The sequence below is a fragment of the Poecilia reticulata genome, chromosome 5 (genome assembly GCF_904066995.2).
Source record: "Poecilia reticulata chromosome 5, P_reticulata-male-v2, whole genome shotgun sequence".
Lineage (NCBI taxonomy): Eukaryota > Metazoa > Chordata > Actinopteri > Cyprinodontiformes > Poeciliidae > Poecilia > Poecilia reticulata.
Window position 1 is genome coordinate 30,437,763 of NC_088834.1, and position 15,874 is coordinate 30,453,636.

At 38.4% G+C, this 15,874-nt stretch overlaps 1 protein-coding gene across 3 annotated transcripts in view; it reads left to right on the forward strand.

The window, feature by feature from the left end:
* The window catches only part of cntn4 (contactin 4), a 250,708-nt gene that overhangs the window by 82,223 nt on the left and 152,611 nt on the right, over positions 1-15,874 (forward strand). For all 3 annotated transcript variants that reach the window (XM_081607459.1, XM_081607460.1, XM_008410160.3), the window contains one exon: positions 10,641-10,773. In XM_081607459.1, the coding sequence (XP_081463585.1) occupies positions 10,641-10,773 (133 nt within the window). The remainder of the gene's footprint in view (positions 1-10,640; positions 10,774-15,874) is intronic.

Below are 15,874 nucleotides of genomic sequence, written 5' to 3' on the forward strand. Positions count from 1 at the left end.
TTTCCATTGCATTTTTGTGAAATACATCTATTTCCAGACGGCCAAAAGAAACTCATCTCATGCTAACGCAAAATTTTTTTTATCAACAAATGAACAGTTTTTGAAAATCTGTGTGCTTATTTTAAGCAAATGTATTTTTGTAATTTAAATTTGTGCAAGTCTAGGGTTAGTGGAAACACAGTTAGACTGACCTGACTGGCTCTGGCTTTCATTGTTTTAACGACTGTCCTGCAGTCGATTAAAGCTCTCATTAGGTTTGAGGTCTGCTTGATGGCGGTCATAGTAGGAGTTCAGCTGTAAGCCCAAATAAATTGAAGACGTGTCGGGGTAAGTTGGAGCGCGCTCTTTTAGGTGAAGTCACCTGCTTGTCCTCAGGAGGAGCAATTATGTCAAGATGAAGGAGGGGGAAGTCTCCCCCAGATGTCCTCGGTGCCAAGCCCTTGCTAATTGGCACTGTTACGGATTCAGAGAGCTGTTCAAGAATACGAGCCTTTTCTTTCCTCTCTCCACTGCCCCCCCAACATCTTTGTTTTGTTTTGTTTGGCTTTGCCAACACTTGGCTTTTGATATGCATATCAATACATGTTTTATTCATGGCTCGTTGGAGTAAAATGAGTCAAGATCACCTTGCAGTTGTCTGAAGGAGCGTGAGCAGTTAGGTGTTTGCGTCGGCACTCGGAGTTGCCGTTTCAAAGCAAAACTTTAAAATGCTGCCACCCACTTATGTAAGCAGGAGAAATGAATGATTTATGGGACTGTCACTTCAAGGATGCAGAGCAACCAAGACTAGTTGTAGTTTCTTTTTCTTCCCTTTCCTCTTTGTACAAGGACAACAATGCTAATTAAGTGAGTGGCTGGAAAAGAACAGTGTTGTTACAGAAAGGGAAATAGAGGAACGCTACAGGAATTCACTACAGGCATCCCAACGGGTAAGGATGCACTACCTGTTTCATTATAGCACAGATCTGTTATCTTTTAACTACCATGTGTAAAACTGATGTCTAATACATTTTAATTGCTGTTATTTTGGTGTTAACTTCCCACTTTGGTGACTGTGAAATCACAGGACATATTTTAGCATTAAATGTTTTATTTTTTGAGAAACTGAGTTTTGTTGGTAGGTTGAAAACAATTGATACCTAACCTACAGTAGGCAACGCTATTGGTCAGATGAACCAATCATTATCCATGGTTAGACCGGAAAATACATTTGATCAAAGTGTTACAGGTATATAAAGTCCAGCACCTGGGGATGCTGATTTCTTCTACAAACCACTTGGAAAAATGTTTTCTTAATGAATAGTCCAAAAGCATCCATCCATCCATCCATCCATCCATCCATCCATCCATCCATCCATCCATCCATCCATCCATCCATCCATCCATCCATCCATCCATCCATCCATCCATCCATCCATCCATCCATCCATCCATCCATCCATCCATCCATCCATCCATCTATTTTCTATCGGGAGGGTTGCTGGTGCCTATCTTGAGAGAACGTATCGGTCAAGAGATGGGGTTCATCCTGGACAGGTCACCAGTCTGTTGCAGGGCAACACGGAGACAGGCAGGACAAACAACCATGCGCACACACATCCTCACACCTAAGCAGAATTTAGAGAGACCAATTAACCTGACAGTCATGTTTTTGGACTGTGGGAGGAAGCCGGAGGACCCGGAGAAAACCCACACATGCACAAAAGCAACTGTTTTGAATTAGAAATATGATGATAACTCAGGCTGGAACTGGAAAGCCACTTTAAATCATAGGATGTTGAGTCTTGGGGTGCATTGAAAAAAGTCCTTATTTAGTCCTTTTTAACTGAACTCTAGTTTGTTTGTCTAGAAAGTCTGGTTCATCTGGGGAGGTGTGAATGCACACTCAAACTCTGATCCATACCAAATAAGTGAACTCTGGTCCACCTAAAAACCTCAGTGTGGTTTGAAGACTTATGTAAACGCCAAGTGGATCGGAGCATGAAGTGGACTACAGCACAAGTCATTCTGGGTAGATACAATTGGAATATGAGAAATTGAGTTTCTAGACTTCATTTCTTATTCTCTTTTCTAAAGGATTAAAAATGTACGTTTTTTAAGTTCTTTCCACACTGATTTCTATGTAATTTACATTCATCATACTTGATTTCCTACATTTAATTTTTGTCAAAGATATTGCTTGGTTAGTTTTATCCACTCTCCATTTGGTAACTGTTCCTGTTAAGAATGAGCAGATATAGAAAAATGATTTTTAAAAAGCCACTTCACTGTATTTTAACATGGAGCTTTTTATGCTCCAAACAGAGAACAAAGACTCCAATGGTTTTTTGTTTGTTTGTTTTACAAAAATATATATATATATTTTTTATTTATTATTAAAATAATTAATTTCAGATTCGGTGCATTTAATAGTCAAAGATATTGAATCCTACAAAATATAAAGTCTTTGTTGGGTTGAAAGAGATTTTCCATGATTCTGGAATATTGAGGTAATTAAACCAATTTTTGGTCCCTGATGTCTGGAAGAGTTTTGAAATTTTAGTTTGTATATTGATTTGGGTCTGAATTGTATTTATATGCATGCATTTCCCTGTGAAATAGACGTCAGCTATTGCTTTTAATTCATCTTTAGTCAAAACATCCTATTAAGAGTTTAAGGAGTGGGAGAGTAAAACCAGATTTAGACTATTTTCATATAGGAAAGTGACAAATAAATGGAAATTATGATGCTCAAGATAAAAACATTAGGAATATGCATTAATAATGTGTTTTTGGCACCAGTAAACAAAACTATTTGTATAAAAGTTAACTGTGATGCATTGACGTTAGAGAAAGATTCTCATCCTGTCAAAAAGAAAAGTTTAGATCAACCAGTTATTTTCTGCATCAATTTTTCATCCTATTTAAAATTTAACCCTGTTTTAATGTCATCTAACTGTAGGAAAACATCCTATTTCCATAGCTAGCGCGGCGGTATTCCCTTCAGGGGAACCGGGTGCTTTGGGCTGACAGTTTTACCCACAGAGTCTTAACCAGAGGAATAAAGCTGAGGAAAGTATGGTGTGCTGCAGGTGTGGGGTCTTCTGGGAGATTTTCTCAGTATTTAGTGAAAGAGGAAAGTAGCCTTTAGCTGTTCTAATTGAGTCCTAATACTTATGAGAAGGCAAACGAACTGCTATACAAAAACCATTACATTAAAAAGACAGAAACTCAAACATGTTGTATCAAAATTCTCAGACATAAGAGGCAGCCATAGCTAAATAGTCAATCATTTTATAATATCAGAAAGAGAATAAAAGCATCTTGCCTACAACAGCCTATAGTAATAAAATATAAAGTCTTTGCATTTTTCTGTAAAGTAGAAATAAAGGTATGGGATGAAGCTATCATCTGTAATCTTCTTAATCCCCAATGTGTTACCTGGGTTACCAAAACCAAAAAAAGTCCACAGTAAATCTCATCGTCCAGTTCCAACATATCAAATGTTCTACAGCATTGCCTGTGGAAATATAAGCTGTTTCTCTAAATGATCATACATTAGATTAGGTGATTTTAGAAATAACATTCAGAAGTGTGGAAACAAATAAATGTGCTGATGGTTTCACTCATAATTTTGCAACAGTTCTTTTAAAACTTTTTCTGATTTTTAAAGGAGCAATATTATGTATTTTCCATAGTGCCATTTTATAAAACAATCAAGTAGTTATGTTACATTTAGCTGTAATAAAAATGCTGTGTATATCAAATCCAGATTTGATATATGCAGCATTTATTTTAATCCATATTAAAAGAAATCTGACTTTGTAATTTAATGACTTGACCCCTCTGTCTCTTTAAGAAACTTCTGCTCTTACTGACCAAGAGTTTCTGCCTTCCAAAGGTAAAGGTAGATTTATTTATATAGCATATTTTCAGCAACAAAGCAGTTCAAAGTGCTTCAGGAAGTCATCACAACATGGCTCCTCTATTAACCCTTCAGCAACACTTTATAGGGAAGTGACAAATAAATGCAACACTTGCGTTGTTCTGAGAAGCAGCTCCTGCAATGAGCTCAGCAGATGTATACCTCCACCAGGTGTTTGTTAATTACTGCTTTCTAGTCTCTGTGAGGTGACTCTGTTTACTTCTCCCATTGTCATTGCCAAACTACAACCATAGACAAACTACAATTATGATTCAGAAAATTAACGACATAGTTTACAACAGCACCTTCTTTGTCCCGGCTCAGTGTGAACGGGTCCTTAAAGATACCTAAAATTGTGACTAATCCCAGTTAAAACAGCAAAGTGCTGTGGTGGGTTTAGCACAACCCACATAAAGAGGCCTTAGTACTCGATGCGGCCGTCGCAGGTTCAAATCCTGACCTGGTGACCTTTGCCGCATGCCTTCCCTCTTACCTACTTTTCTGTCTTAGCACTTTCAAATGAAGGCCACTAGAGGCAAAATAAATAAATAAATAAAAAAACAACAGCAAAGTGTATAGGAAATCACCTGTTAGAATTCCAACTAATGGCATAAACTCATAAAAAGACCATAAAATGTCCACACAGAAAGGCCAGGGTAATCTTAGATTCAAGCCTTTTCTCTGTAAAGCAAATTTTTCTCTGACCAGATGTTCGTCCAGCTGTAAGGATGCTGAAAAAGTGGCAACAAATTCATTCTTAGCAGCAATTTTGCACAGTAGCCTTTTACAGTATATTAGTTTTCTATGTAGTCTTGGCTGTTTAGAACCAAAATATTGAAAAGCCGCCAAGCAAGACTTGTCGTGTCCACGAGTGACCTATGTAATTACCAGAGATTTATCCCCAAACAGCCAAACACTCGGCAGACATAATTAGAAAAGACAGAGATGAGCAAACATGTTGTGGTATTGTTCAGTAAATCCCCTTTCAGTGGGATTTTGGTTGATAACTGAAAGGCGTTTCTTAGCCAAACTAAACCCAACTCTGTTTTCTGTACACAGAATAGTTGCAACTCCCTAAATAATTATAAATAATTAGAATTTCAAACAAAACTGAGACCATGAACTCTTCATGCATTATTTTGTTTAGAGGAAATTATTTCATGTTTTTAGGAGGAACTTTTGCTGTTCTAACGCTCCTTTGTAGATGGTTAATCAAAGCTAATAAGTAAGTGACATGCTGAGTTTTGCACAATCAAAGGTTAGTGTACCCTCTAGAAAGATTAACAAGGAGTCTAAATGCTGCTGGGCTCTGAGAGTGTACTTTGATGCTATAAAAGTGTGATGTATGCAGGAAAACACTCTCTGGTTCATATATATATATATATATATATATATATATATATATATATATATATATATATATGCACACAATTTTTTCTCGCACGTTTTCAGTACTCTGGGCAATTCATTCCATACAGTTATACATAGATCTGACAGTGCTTTCATAAAACACAATGCTGGAGCCTCCAAGTGCTCAAAGCTTTTTGTTGGTTAAGCCAAAAAAGGATGAATTTGTAATGTGCAGCATCCACAAAAAGGATTTCTCCACTGCTCACATTCATTACCATCTGTGGGAAATAAATCAGAAAATAGAGGCGGATCAAAATTGAACATTTTCACAGAGGGAGACTTAAGGACGCCTAGAAATTCATAGATGCTGAAGGAGCTTTTAAAAGATCAAATGCTTGTCAATAGGAAATCGATTGGCAGAGGAACGTGAAGGGATCAGTAAAGCGCCGTATCTGATATCACTAGTTGAGTTTAGAGATGCATCATAAACAAACTGTTGTCACAGTTCGAACTGAGTGGCATACATTCAATCTGACATCACAAAAAAAGTTTGGACACCGTAGTACAAAACATATAAGATGGATTTGTTGCCAGTAAAAACACCCAAATTTGATACATTTTATATACATTGATTATAATACATTGATTGTTAAAAAGTCACAGACATTCTGAGTTTTGGGGGATAAAGAATAAACACCAGGAGCATGTATTAGTAATTTAAACTCCTGTTGTGGAAAAAATCAAACATCTGATTTAGGCAATCAGGCTAGAAAACATGGGACCAGAGGCAGAGCTTCAGCTGGTGTCCCTGACCTCACCGGGAAGCCCTCTGCCGCCTCCATCTCACCCCATTTCAACTTCCAGGTGTATCTTTGATGTGGAGTGTTTGCAACTGTAGGATTAGCACTAATTGCATCCAGTTTAAATTTGAGGGGCTGATAAGTGCACCTCCACCTCTCAGTGCTGAGGCTTGTTAGAGAGAAGTTTGTATGGCTCCACCAGGCCACACTGTGCCCCACTTGGACACGCAAAGAGACTCAATAAGGAAGTGGGAAGGACAAAATACATTCTTGCCTTCCTAATAATATATTCATATCATCTGGCTTTAGGTCTCGTACTTTGGGATGGCAATGCAACCTGTGTGAATGCTGCCGAGCTCATTATCCACTGCTCGATCAGACCAGCAGTCGCTTTTCATCTTCTGCTTGGCTTTGAGACTTAATCTTTGTCCCGTGTCATTAAGGAAAAGGCAAATCTCTCGATTCCACTGGAACTGCTCAAAAACACACAGCGCTTCTCCGTGCCTGGCCGTTCTGAATCCCCACTCTGTCACGTCGCTATTCCACCCCACGCAGCTCCTCTAAATCTGTCAGGATTCTGTTAATGGGCAGGACCTTCGTCTCACTGGCAGAGTTATGATTCTTGACAAGTTCATTTGTAATATTCTCATTTTCTGTCATGTGTAACTCAAATTTCTTTATTTCCTTGTGCAAGTTGGGTAATGGTTTGCATTCTGAATCAAGAGGGAACTGAATGTGTTAAAGAACGAATGTAAGTTACTGTGTGATGCAAATGGAGGCCCAGTCTGATGGAGGCCGTTGATTTAAATGTTTTTTTTTTTTTGGCACATTTAAAATTCACAGCCACATCTGAGCCTCTCATATTTTCCTTCCTGATGATGCATATATTTTCATATGTATACATCGGTATAGGATTGGAGCCCTTTTCAGATATGAAGCTTGCTCTAGAGATTCTATAATTGTATGTAATGTTTGCTGTCAGAAACCCATGAATGCAAATCCTCCCCAAAAAAAGTTTCAACTCGTTTATGCTCTGACATGTAGATGAATGTTTAAAAGAATGGAATAAAAGATGCTTTTATTTCACCGCTCAAGTTGTCGTGTTTTGGATTTGCCCCATACATTAGCTGAAAGGCGTGATTTATGTGTCACTGCAGAAGCTCTCTTTGCTGAAGACTAGATTATTATTATTTTAATAAATAGAGCGTGCAAAAAAGTAAATCTGAGACAAAGGTTCTATTTGCAACTTAGAAGCTTTGACTTGTGTCTGCCTTCATCCACTTGTAACATTTGTAGAAACTACAGTTGGTCTTTAATCCTCGACCTTTAATTGCTGAGTAGTAACAACGTGAATATTTGCACTTTTATTCTTTTTTTTCAATGTGGAGCAGTTCCAAAACATTCCCCCCAGTTTGGTCAGATAGCTGCCTATGTACAGGGTAGCTGTGTGTGTGTGTGTGTGTGTGTGTGTGTGTGTGTGTGCGTGTGTGTGTGTGTGTGTGTGTGTGCGTGTGTGTGTGTGTGTGTGTGTGGGTGTGTGTGTGTGTGTGTGTGTGTGTGTGTGTTATGCTAACGTTAGTGTGGGCCTGAACAAAAAAACTTGAATGAAAAATGAAGAAGCAAAGACCAACAAAAAAATAAGCAATTTGCGTTCCTTCAAGAACCACCCTGGTTTAGAAAAAAAAAAGACGTCTAAGTGAAATCAATGGTAGACAACATGAGCACCTGATTAAATTCATCCATCTGAGACGGCTTGTCACAGCATATACAGCTTGACCTTTGTTTTGAGCTACAGATGTGTTTTCTAGTAAATCCTGTGTTCTGTGCTGGTGGTTTTATGTAGGAGGAATTCTGTGAAATATGGACCCAACGTCACCACAGTAACAAATATGCAGCGTTTTCTACTTTGTTCTGTATGATCCATGATAACTAGGAAAGATGCAGAGGTACTGTAACACCTTAACAAATAGATTCATATTCATTTATTTTCATTGCCTCTTGAATCTGATGCTTTCACTGTGTAAAGACGCAGTGAAAGCATCAGAAATGCTTTGAATGTGAGTTTAATGAATAGTGAGTTTAATTGTTTAAGACACCCTGTCCCCACTTTTTTTCTAGTGGATTATTAAACTTATAAATGTCCCCAAAAGCAGAGGAGAGAAGCTTTGGTTGCTTTGATAGTAACTATGTCAGATGATGCAACATTGCTGCCATCATCAAACATTATACAATTTCATTCTCTTTTAAGATTATTTTTGTAAAAAACTAACATATTAAAACAAACTTAATTTTTAAAAACTCAATAATGAGGAACAGCAACACAGTTTTATTTGTAAAAAAGTGCATTTAAATCAGGTTGTTGGCATTATCTGTGAACATTTACAGTACAGCCTATTTTCCTCTGTGGTTTGTTAAACCTGTTTTACGAAGTGAAAGGAGTTTGACCTGACAGAGACATTGCAGCTTCTAATCTAATAGTGCTGATAAGCCCAAATTGAAATGTTCTCATAATTTCAGACTACTTTTTTCTATTAAAAAGAAGAAAAGGCATTATGATTGGAGGAAATAAGGATAAAGCTGATTTTTTTACAGGGTGTGGCTTTGTTTGAAAGACATATTTTTAATGTTTACTGTTTAAGGTCAGTCTCTTGAAAATGAGATCTAGCTCTCAACGGGGTTCACCTGGTTAAATAAGGGCAATAAAAAAAATTACCAAAATAATTTCTAATTGGTAAATGTCAAAATAATGAGGAAAAAATATTTTATTAGATGATTTTTATTATCTTCTTCAAATTCTAACATATGCGTGTGCGTGTGTGGGGGTGTGTGTGTGTACAGTATGATTACTGTACTTTTAAATAATTTCAGAAAGCCAAGATAATTTCAGGACTTTTTAATCTTTTAACAAAATTTTAGTGAAGTAGAGACACACCTGTGGATTTATGTTAAAGCAAAACCACAAAGACATCTCTGCCATGTAAATCAGGCATTAGGCAAAGAAGAAAGTAAAACAGTGAAAATAATCTTAGCAAAATAAATAATTTTGATTATCCTAACTGACCTAAAACATGAAAATATTCTCAAAGGAAAAACAGAGAAGGTAACATATCTTTGTAAACAATGTTTTTAAATGTCTGTTTCCAAACATATGCCTTTATTTTTGGCTGCATTAAGATGCTGTGTACATTACCATGAACTGAGTTACAAACAGGAGTAAAACAATATCACAAAATATAACATTTAAAGCGAGAAGGTCATGAATATGCAAATGATAGTATGACATCATGGAGTGACATTGTGTGCCTAGTTTAGCACGCTCCAGTTATATTCCCCTGGGAAGAGTTGGCAGGACCAACAGTTATTTAGTATTCTCCAGGCAGGATGCCCATCGCGCCACACACACGCACGCATACACACACACACACCCCCACACACGCACACGCACACCCACACACACACACCCACACGCCTACACACACATACACATGTCATCTTAAAAATACAAAACTCCATGGTTGTGGTCAAGTTAGGTCAGACAAAAGCAGAGATCCAGACATCCGTGTTCACGCCGTAATTGGGTTTTACTACATGTCTAAGATATTAGCTTACGCCGCCATTAGCTAATTCAATTTACATAATGAAACACAGACCATGCTGTCTGTTCCCTTTACTGTCACATTTAAAACTTTCATTTTATTATTCTGTTAGAATAAGAAAGATGTTGAGCATCAGCGACGGATGTATTTCTATCAAACCAAACAAAAGCAACAAAGTGATTCCATAAATGTTCACCATATTCACTTAATCAGAGATAGTGTTCTTTTTACTTTTTTTCATATATATTTTAACTTAAACTAGGGGTGTAATAATACATAAAAATCACAATTTGGTCAACACCAGGGTTTTAAAATCATATTGTATTGAGTATTCATGCATTCATTCTATATATGAAAGGGCTCTGGCTTAGTTACATAAAGGGACACTGAAGAAAAGAAAAACTTTTTCAGCTGCACATGTTTCTTTTTTTTCTTTACCTAGACTAAATGGAAACTAGTTTGAAATTTTACAATGTTGTTTTGATTGGAATAAATGGGTACAAAACTTTTCAGCAGAAAGATTTTTCTTTTTTCATTTTAAGTAACTTCAGGCTTAGTCTCAGTTGAGTTAAGCAGCCGACATAGGAATCATTTATACTGTCATTTTCAGCATAAAGGTTAAACAAAATAAATGCAAACCATGTGGGCAGATAATCCCAACATCTAATCCAATAAATGAGACAAGGACACATAAAAACAGGCTAATGACTGCATCTTTCCAGGCCATTGTTCAACCTAAATTAGACTCTATATCCTATTACCACCTAAATAGGTCCTGAAGACACGTCTCACTTCAAATCCTTTCCCTGTGTGCCTCCGAGTCGTGACAGGCACTTTAAATTGATATGTTTTGTCTGCTTGTGGTTTTGCCCTCTGAGAGACTTCAGGCAGCATCAACTGTTTTCTGCCGCTGACTAATTGGCTGTTTTGCAAACAGGCCGCCACGCAGGTTCATGATCAACCATGTTGTGTTTCCTTGTGGTCCCACAGAGAGCAGCGTCCTGCAGAGTCCCGCTTTCACCAAGCAGCCAGGCAGCATCGTGTACCCTGTGGAGACGGTGGGGACCAACAGGGAGGTGGTGTTCAGCTGCGAGGCCCAGGGAAGCCCACCTCCCACGTACCGGTGAGTCTCACACCGAGGCGCCTTGGATCCTCTGTTATCACTGGCTGGCTCTCCTGATGCTCCAAATATCAACCCACTGCTCAAAAATGTCTCTTCCTTCACATATCTTCAACTCCGAATAGAAATAAAAAGAAACTAATGGAAAATGAAGTAGTCATAAAACCTGCAGCAGACTCAGACAGTGTCTGAACTCCTCATGCTGGCAGACAGATCACGTCTTTCCCCGTTAACTGCTGCTGCCCAACACGTTGCAGGCTGGCTCGCTTTTCTTTTCCTATCACAAATAAACTGGATGACCGTTCAAGTCTGGTTTTGTTTTTTTCTACTACTAACACTTGCCAAGACAATACGTTTATCTGAGAAAGACATTTTAGAAACACTGCTGCAAAAGAAATGCTTGTATACTTTTTCACGTTTTGCCACACTATAACCTCAAACAACACATTCAAGTGTGTTTTTATCTTTGTGTGGGAGCTTTCCAGGCAGACTAGCCAAAGATCATTTGTAAGCACTGTGAGAATGCAGCTAACCGTTAGCTGCTAATGCATTAACTGCTAATGATGCTAAAGTTAGCATTTGCTTTTCTGTTGGTTAATTAGTCTGGACTTTTTTGGAATGCATATTCTAAACTGAATAGAAATTCTTTAAAACACAGTTTGAGATTAGCAAGTTTTTCTAATTGGGAAAAGTTGTAAAATAAAAACATTTTTTTAACTTTTTGAACATCCCAAAAAGCCAAGCCAGGTCAAATTTGGCTGGATTGCTGCATGTCAGGTGCAGGGAATGAAACAGTCAAGCTGTTCTGTATAATTATACTTTCACTGTGTGTTTCAGAAGGAGAGCTTCTCCTGCTGCTACTCATTCCAGAGTGTGTGCTGTTACTAAGGACAGAGTAAGGATAGATCTAGAGCAGGGGTGTCCAAAGTTGGTCCTCGAGGGCCGGCGTCCTGCATGTTTTAGTTCTCTCCCTGGTTTAACACACCTGCATCGAATGATGGCTCATTAGAGACCTAAGCAGAATATTGACGTGCTGAGAAAGTTGTTACAACCACCAGGGAGAGAACTAAAACATGCAGGATGCCGGCCCTCCAGGACCGACAGTAACTTGAAGATGCACCAATACCAGATATTGTGGTCTTCCTGGGGAGCGGGACTACGCTCATTTAAACTTATTTTACTTTCTTTCTTTTCTTCTTTTCTGTTCAGGGAAGTTGAGTTAAGTAAGATGTTATTAATATTTACAGCTACATGTGTTATTAGAGACTTAAATGCTTAAATTGGAAGGAAATGTTAGCATGTCACATTTTACAGTTGATTTGGGGAGGTGGACATTTGTTGTCATTAGAGATAAATGCGTGAGGGATTTTAAGAACATCTTGCAGGTTAAATTTAACTGACCAAAACCTCCAGAAACCCTGAATGTTGGAGCCATTTCCCCAATAATTAGATTAGGTTTGTATGGTTCTCATTATCTTCCTCAATTCTTTTTTGCTTTACTGTGGAGCTAATGGCTGCAAAGCAGAAAAACTGTCCATGTGTCGTAATATCATGCAGAGTATATTTTAATTATGCCCTTGGACTCAGCCTTCCATTCAGCGTGAATGAAAATGCTCTGGGCTTTGTTTCCTGATGAGGCTAACAAGACAGTCTTGGCTTGTTAGCTGCAGCTCAGGAAAAGACTTACACATCCTCTTGAATCATGCCTGACCCGATCAGGATCAGAAAAATGCATCTTGTGGGTTGTGTTTGTGATGATTTGTTTTTTTTTGACCCCCTGCTGAAAACATGTGTTGTGTATTTGTAGCTTGGGAGCGCATGTTAAGCTCTGCATGCATGCTCCCAGTTCAAAGTCTTTCTTCTCTCTATTCCTCCTTAACGTGGACCAATAGTGGACTGAATGGGTGCTGTGTTGTGTTGTGTTTTGTTGCTGTAGCCGCAGTGAGGTAAAGTTCAAGTCAATCATGTTTGCTTTCAGAAATGACCAGGGTGAGATTTGAAAGGATTGGTACGTTTAGTGCTTGGGACTTAGCCAGCTTACGGGTTGACCTCATCAGCCGTTTCCTTTCAGGGTGGCCTTCCTTCCAGATCTGCTGCTGCCTCCCAAACATGTTGCAACAAGCAAATGAGAGCCATGTCACACTCAGCGTTCGTTAATCGTCCTCATTCACCAGGAAGCTGTGCTAAAGCTCTTCTCAAAAAAGATTAACCAGAATTTTCCCACACCTGTCGTCAGTTCAAGAAAGCCTGAGTAAATATGAGAAGCAGGTTTAAAATTATTTCATTAATTATGGGAAAAATGCAATTTTTTTTTCTATTTTGTTTTTATTGGTATTATAGAACATGTACATTGTTTAGTCCTTGACATGTGTGGTAAAACAAGAAGAAAAAACACAAAACAAATCAATCAAAAGAAAAAAAGTAAAAAAAATACATCAAACCTCTGGGGGGAGGAGATAATTATTTTCATACAAAATCTGATTTTACTGGTTTTATATAGACAATGTGTTCAGTCCAAATCTACAGAGAGGTTTGCTTCTCCCTTACATATACATCATGTCCATCCAGTTCTCCTTATTTGGTGTTTCTTCCTTTGAACCAATTTCTCATTATTCTCCTTTGTGATGCACTGGACCAGCCCACTGGAGACTCTGACTGTTTTCCCAACTATAGAAACTTAAGTGTGGATAACAGCGTCTCCACCAGAACAGCAAAACAGTTCCCATTTATAAAACCATGGATCACGATTGAGCTGGAGCAACTGGTACATAAGAGAAAAAGAGCAAACAGATTAGCAGACAAGGAATTGTAGAAGACTATAAAATAAATTTAAAGTGAAGATCAGAAACAGCAGTAAAAGTGACGTGTGGTCAGTGATGAAGATCACAGGCTTCAGGCAGGAGGAGCAGATCAATGGAGGTCTGGACAATGAAGACAAGCTGATGCCTTAAGAATCGGCTGGACTAATGACCTCATAGTATGTGAGACTAAGAGCTTGTATGTCTGACTAGGTGGTCAGCAGCAGAGGAACCCCACAGAGGATTGTCATCTCACAATTCATTTTCACTCTACATCTCTGACTTCCAGAAAATTCCGACTTCCTGTCATCTGCAGAAATACTGTGATAACTGCCGATACGGCAGCACACCTGCTTGCACATGTCGCTCCACTTCTAGTTGAAGTAGTTCATATAAGGCAGCTGCCATCCGGCCTCTCGCTGCCAGCAGGATCCAGTCATGGATGGAATTTCACTGCGTTCTGCTGGATTACACAAAATGACTGGTCAGATCTGTCCACCGTCAAGCTCCTTTACTCTTATCATATTTAGTTGTTGGTATGACTAAACATCATAAGTACACACAGTATGTGTAGAAAACCCAGTGGAGAATTAAACCTGGATAAAACATGTGTTGTTAAAGAAGTTTCCTCACATGAATCAGATTTACAAGCCAGCCCATTTATTTTTCATTAGAGAAGTTTTGAGAGATATTAAGCATCTAAATAATAAAAAAAAAAGAATAAAAATGTTGTTGTTAACATCAAACACTTAAAGAATATGTAAATAAAATCTTAGTAGAATCACAGAAATGTTTTGTGGCTCAGTATTGGAACCAATTATTACCAAACCCTGAAAATCAAAACTCCAGACCTCAGTTCAATGGAGAATGTTTTTAAAAGGTTTTATTGGCTCTAGTGGCCTTTATTTTGATAGTTAATTGACAGGAAGGTTTGTAATGAGAGATGGGGAAAGACATGCGGCAAAGGTCGCCAGGCCAGGAATCGAACCTGCGACAGCCACGTCGAGGACTGAGGCCTCCATACGCAGCACCACCACAACTACACAGCACACCCTTGAATGGAGAATTTTGACAAAGCTTTAAACATCGGCCCTGTTTAGTTCACTTTAAACTTTAGTTTATTTGTCTGGAAAGTCTGGTTTGTGTGTAAATGCACAATATAACTCTGATGCAGACTAAAAAGAGTGAACTCTGCTCTGCCTACAAACCTCGGTCTCTGCTGGGTTGAAGTGAACTCTGCACCAAGTGGCTGAAGGACTGCTCCAAAAGCAAGAAGTGGACTATAGTGCAGGGCATTCTGGGTAATTACAACCAAAGCAGGAGTGAGAGTCTAATGCTGGTGGGAGAAATGGCTCATGGTTTTTTATCATACAACCGCTGAAATCTGACAGTATTCCATTTTTATTTATATTTTGTGAAGAAGGAAGTTATGTTCAAAGTCTTCTTCAAAGGTTTTTGTGTCGTTTACTTCAGTGGTTAACTGAATCTGGCTGAACTTGATTTATGTAGTGAAGAACAGGTTTTTATTTATTTATAATTAATCTTGAAAGGCGTGTATGATTTCTCTTCCATTTCACAATTATGTGCTACTTTGTGTTGGTCAATGATCCAGTGCCAACAAAATAAATTCATTTTTGTAGTTAATGAAGTCAGATCAAACCCCAGAAGAATCTCTTTCTGCCATTCATCCCAGTTATTTGTGCCTGTGTGTCACCGTGGCTACGATGACACACTACAACTACAACTTCACTGTTGTCTGTCTGAGGACAGCTGCAGTCCACCACATTGTACAACTGATTCATAAACCACAGAATGTCTGTCTGTAAGACCAGCCATGTCCTGTGATCTGGGACATATGTGGAATAATCTGACGTCAACTCTGACCCGACCTGATCTGCTGGATCTCCTGTAGTGTACCTGTGCTTCCAAATCCACAAAGTGTTTGCTATTTTATTGCAATTTTAACATAATTCTTTTCATTTCTGCCTTTCCATCTCTCTACTTTTTTGTGGGTGTAATTCAGTTTAATTTTGATTAGATGGATGCGGTTTTAGCAATTTCTTCTGCTGCAATGGAGACTTGAGAGAACCACAAACTAATCCTCGCTGCTTGACGTCCTCATTTCGCCTCGTTTTTGCAAAAAAATCTGCCATAAGCAGATTAACGCCTCAAACTCGGGGTGTAAGCTTTCTGTTTGTAATCATTTTTGTCAGATGACGGATTCAAAGACCTTTGCAGGAAAAAAAAAACTGGGAAGTAGTGAAACAAGTTATTCTACAAGAAACACTAACACATCTCTAAATCAG